Source organism: Myotis davidii, unplaced genomic scaffold (assembly GCF_000327345.1).
Source record: "Myotis davidii unplaced genomic scaffold, ASM32734v1 scaffold323, whole genome shotgun sequence".
NCBI lineage: Eukaryota > Metazoa > Chordata > Mammalia > Chiroptera > Vespertilionidae > Myotis > Myotis davidii.
The window spans coordinates 3,096,408-3,101,794 of NW_006295491.1; the positions used below are offsets into that span (position 1 = coordinate 3,096,408).

The 5,387-nt window shown below is 31.1% G+C and overlaps 1 protein-coding gene across 5 annotated transcripts in view; it reads left to right on the forward strand.

The window, feature by feature from the left end:
- The window catches only part of LRBA (LPS-responsive vesicle trafficking, beach and anchor containing), a 554,230-nt gene that overhangs the window by 151,383 nt on the left and 397,460 nt on the right, over positions 1 to 5,387 (forward strand). For all 5 annotated transcript variants that reach the window (XM_006770131.2, XM_006770133.2, XM_006770134.2 and 2 more), the window contains exon 34: positions 1,331 to 1,392. In XM_006770131.2, coding sequence (XP_006770194.1) covers positions 1,331 to 1,392 — 62 coding nt within the window. The remainder of the gene's footprint in view (positions 1 to 1,330; positions 1,393 to 5,387) is intronic.

Sequence of the window (5,387 nt, forward strand, 5' to 3'; positions counted from 1 at the left end):
AACCATGAGACATTTAGAAAAAATGGTTCTAACTTTTCTAAAAGGTGAAGGGAATGAGCAACCTGTTTAACTTAAATATTGTTTGTAAGGCTGAAGAATGCCAACATGTGTCATCAGAAGGTATGAGGGATCATGACTAAAATAAGGAAGAAGAAAGAACTAGAGCAAGGAGACTAAAGAAAGGGAATAAAATGGGATATGGTGCCTGTAAGAAAGATAGAAGGTAATTCTGTAAATGTGTGAGGGCCACCAGTAATTATTTTAATTGTTAATCCCTGGAAACTTAACTTGTGTTTGCCTAGAACAGCCGTGGGCAAACTACAGCCCACGGGCCAGATCCAGCCCGTTTGAAATGAATAAAACTAAAAAAAAAAAAAAAGCCTGTACCCTTTTATGTAATGATGTTTACTTTGAATTTATATTAGTTCACACAAACACTCCATCCGTGCTTTTGTTCCGGCCCTCCGGTCCAGTTTAAGAACCCATTGTGGCCCTTGAGTCAAAAAGTTTGCCCACCCCTGGCCTAGAACAATGTAGAAAAAAAATTACAATTTTTCTGATTATTAGTAATGTAACTTAGTAATTTAGTGCCTTTAATTATTGGCAATGCTTTTTAAAGCTACTGTTACAAAATGTTTTTTGAGTTAACTACTTTAGATTTTATTGGTAATCAAAACTAAAGAATTCTTCAGATAATTGTATAGCATTTCCTTCCTGAGATATTTTTGGTGAACCCAAATGAAACATAGAAGAGCAAATGTAAATGAATTTATTTATAAGAAATCAAGAATATATAACAGACAACGGCTTGCACTTCTGTTAAGGTTTAGTGTGAGGTCACAGGTCAAGGTACTAATAAGAGTGTTTGGGATGTCTGCTGCCATGAAACAAAATGGAAACTTGATTGATAGCTAGAGGGTTGAAGGGAGAGAGTGTGGTGGAGAAAGCAAAGGTCAGGGAGCCATTTCCCTTCTCTGCATGTATAACAATCACCTCTCCCCAAAACTAAATGTAGATGATATTGATCAATATGGCATATGTTGTGCACATTTCTTTGAGTATTGTGAAATGTCATTATATATGAAGTTGTAACAAATGTTTTAGTAGTTTGAAAGCTGAAATGAAATAGTTTATAAAAAAATTTGGTTGGTTTGATGCCAAGTTTAAAGCAATTACAGAGTACCTTATTTACTCGTAAAATGTGTATGTTTTTGGTTCTTATCAAGACATGTTAAATTTTATATTAAAACCCAATTTGGGCAAAATTGTATAACAAATTCCTCATATTTGTTTATTTCTTTGTAATTTTTTAAAATTCTCTTTAAAATAGGTTTGGTTTGCATGAAGTCCAGTAGTTCAGTTGTGGAGTTGGTTATGCTACTGTGTTCACAGGTGAGTGACAAGAATAATGTTGATTTAAAAGTGAATTCTCACATGAATTATTTTACAAGGAAATTATAATGGTTTTATTAGAAATTTTTGTTATAATAGAGTTTGGAGTTTTAAAATAATGTTATTTGTATTACAAGAGGATTACTCCTTGTCTTTGATACTAATAGATAACTTTGAAGTTAGAACGGAGATAAATTGGATAGATGAAATAGAAACAGCATTTTAGGGTCACATTAAAAATGTTCAGATCAAATGGTCTTGAGATGGCTGAATATTTTTGCTGTGTGTATTAAGGCTATAGAAACAGATTTATTTCTGTATCTTGTGGAATACCACTCTTGACTCTCCTGGGAATAGTGGGTTTACTTCCCTTTTGTGCAGAGGTTATAAAATGAGTAATAAATAATTTTGAATTCTTGTCATTGCTAATTATTTTGGACATGCAGAAGAGATTTGGGAAAACATCAACAAAATATGGCAGCCATCATAAGACGTAGTAAATAAATTTCTGAAAGCAAAATTACTTTCAGTGTCAGGAACCTTATATCTCATGTGGTAAATTTTAATGATTTCTTAAAAACTTACATTAAAATCATGTATCCTGTAATGTTTTCTTTTTTGTTTTTCAATTAAATAGATGAATGTTTTTATTGAGAGTTTTCTTTGTAACCTTTTAAAAATGATATCTTGCTGGTAGTAAATTCCCCTGCTTAAAACTTTAAAATAGCCTTTTTTAATAGGAAGGGTATTGGTCTAGAGGTCAAGGGTTCTGACCCATTTCAAAACCTTTGACCTTCATTTACAACTCTCATGGTTTACTTGCCTGACGAATAAGGATAATGCAAAATTAATGTTTCTTTGCATCGATTTATTCATTTTAGTGCCTATATTGCCAAATTTACTTAGACTGTGCTGATGGACATTTCATGAATACAAATTAAAGAATCATAGAAGGTGTGAAAAATCAATACTATGCATTGTCAATAAAATGCAATAAGAACAATTACTTCTAGAGATTACACTTAATGGATTTTTATAATGAACTTGTGAGGAGTAGTTATGTTTCTAGTGGGCTTATTATTCTTAGATTTAGTGAGATTCATGTTTTGTAATTTAATCATCTTTTAAAGAAAACTTCTTTTCTTTAAAAACTGCCTGGATAAAATTTCCCATTAAGTAATCTGAATTGAAATAATTGCATGATTATTGCTGGGATGGTAGTTACCATATGCCATTTTTGTACTGATATGAAATTACCCTTCCTTTTAAGAAGCATTTGCTTGCAGTTTTGTATGTTTCTTCACAGCAGTATGAGACTATTGTTTATAATGATATAATTTTTCATAGGTGAATTTTGTTCATGAAGTTTCACTTTCTAGTGTAAAAGAATTGAATGCATTCTTGATACAGGAAAGCTATTTCAGATATAGTATATTACATAGTTGAATGCAGAAGCTGAAAAGATAAAGGAATGACATGTTTTAATACACCTATTTGTCATGTATGTCACAGTGCTGTTTAATATTAATCCCATCAGATGGGATATGAAGCTTACTTAAGTAGAGTAAGTTGCAAAAGTCAGATAGTTTCAAGGTTTTTGTTTGAATAAAATACATTATTGGTTATTTGAAGTCCTTCACATTTTTTATGAGTTCTTCAAAAAGTCCCATGGCATTTCTATAAGATGTTGCACAGTGTGAAAAATGATGTGAAAAATGAAGCCAGAATTAGCTCCAGATGTATACAGATTGTTCCAGGGTGATAATTACATTTTTCACTTTGAATTTTCCTAATTCAAAGAGGTCAGATTGGCAATCACAAAAGTGATTTATTTTGTTAAGAAGTGAACTATCTTTTTCCACATGAAAGCTTAAGAGATATGAAATTGAATTTGAAGTCGACATTTTGCAGATACTGGGTGGGGATGCCTTGAGTTTGATGGATAATTTTTTTTAGTCTGAGATAGGATGGGAAGTGAAAAGCTAGCATCCTGCTAAAATTTTAATTAATTTTTTAAGAGGAGATGGAGAAGATTGAGTGCCAAAGATCGAAAGATTAGGTCAAAAACTCCTTTTTTAATCACATAAATAATGGGATATGCTTATGAACTTAATATCTGCAAATTTGATTTAAAACTTTACAAATTAGTTGGTGTTAATTTCATGTCAGTCAGCCATCTTCTGATTATTTTTCTTGAATTCATTCAAAGATTATATTTTTGCATCCTTTTAAATATTTTGCTAAAAATTATCCACATTTTATTACAACAGAGAGTATAGAGTCTAAATTTAAGAAATGAGGAAATGATCATACTTAATTTGCTGTCATTAAGAACAAACAGGGCACTATATAATTTCTTAAAGCTTCAAGTAAGGATTATATTTTTCAATATCCAATCAATTAATAGGTTGATTGGAAACCATGTCATATTTTATCCCATTTAAGTCTTAACCTTATTTAGGCAAAATGTTATTTAGTTTTGAAAAGCTTTCTTAAAATACCCAGCATTATATTTTTGAGTAAAAACATATATTTAAGGTTTATTAAATTAGGTTTAATCATGTATCAATTTCCATATAAAATAAGAACTACTTAAGCTCCTATACATGATTTATATCTTCTTTAAAATAAGACTGTCTACATTCTTTAGAAAACTGTGTACTCTCTGATGTACAGAAGAAAATTGAACAAGTTCTCAATTATATTTCAGATTCAGCTTTTCACAAACATGTAGCATTTCTTCCTGGTATTTATTGTGTAGGTGCATAAACTTCATAGAAATCTATAAGAATTTAAAGAAAATGTTAAATAGTTCAAGTAATATTACTCTAGTGTTGTGTAAAGTGTTTGTATCTTGCTCATTTGACATTAATATCATTTTTGAAAGAATTGACATTGCATTCAAGGCCACTTTATAAAAGCGTTGTGTTGCTCATCCTAATTCAGTCTGACATACATTCCAATAACACTACCTCCCTTCTTGGGTTTAAAGCTAAATTTATGACTGTGCATTGTGAAGTGCATCATTTAAAAATGGTTTCAACCCAAAACATCTAATAAATAAATAATGTGTATGGCTACTCAGTAGTAGACTTTCTAGACTAGAAATCATTCCATCGGATACTCAACAGTCCACTATCGGAGAGGGTTGTCAGATAAATCTTCTGGTAGCTGCACTCATGTCCTGTAAATCACATATTATTGTCTGAGCCTTCTGCCAGGTCATCTATTCTTTTCCCATTTATCAGAAATGCATGGAGTATATAGAAAAACTAGAAGTACCATGTAGTCTGGCCTGGCATCCTGTCTGAGTAATTAATCAGCAACAAAAGTTAATTTAAAATACTGTGTTAATGTGATTTTTCTTCAAAAATTTTTATCAATATATGTAGATTGTTGTTATGGGAAATATTTTATTCACATAAAGGTGATGATATAAAGGTTGGTCATTTTTAAAAAAATATATTTTATTAATTTTTTACAGAGAGGAAGGGAGAGAGATAGAGAGTTATAAACATTGATGTGAGAGAAACATCAATCAGCTGCTCCTGCACACCTCTCACTGGGGATGTGCCTGCAACCAAGGTACATGCCCTTGACCGGAATCGAACCTGGGACCTTTCAGTCCACAGGCCGACGCTCTATCCATTGAGCCAAACCGGTTTCGGCATGGTTGGTCATTTTTGATTCAAGGGTATCTTTCTATACCTCTGAATTATGAATTTAAAAATGATAATATTCATAGTATGAACCATATGTCACTATTGTTATGATTCTTTTGTGTCAGTTTTGTGCTTTGAATTTTTTTGAATTGAGTTTTTTTTAAAAATCTTAATAGAAAATTTTCCTCTCTTCACTCTCCTATAATTTCTCCAATTCTGGTTTCCTTTTCCTTTTTGAATTTATCCTTTGTAAATACGTGATATTAACATTACTGCTCTTGACTTTTTATTTTATTTTATTTTTTTTTTTAAATTGTGATGTGAATTTTATTT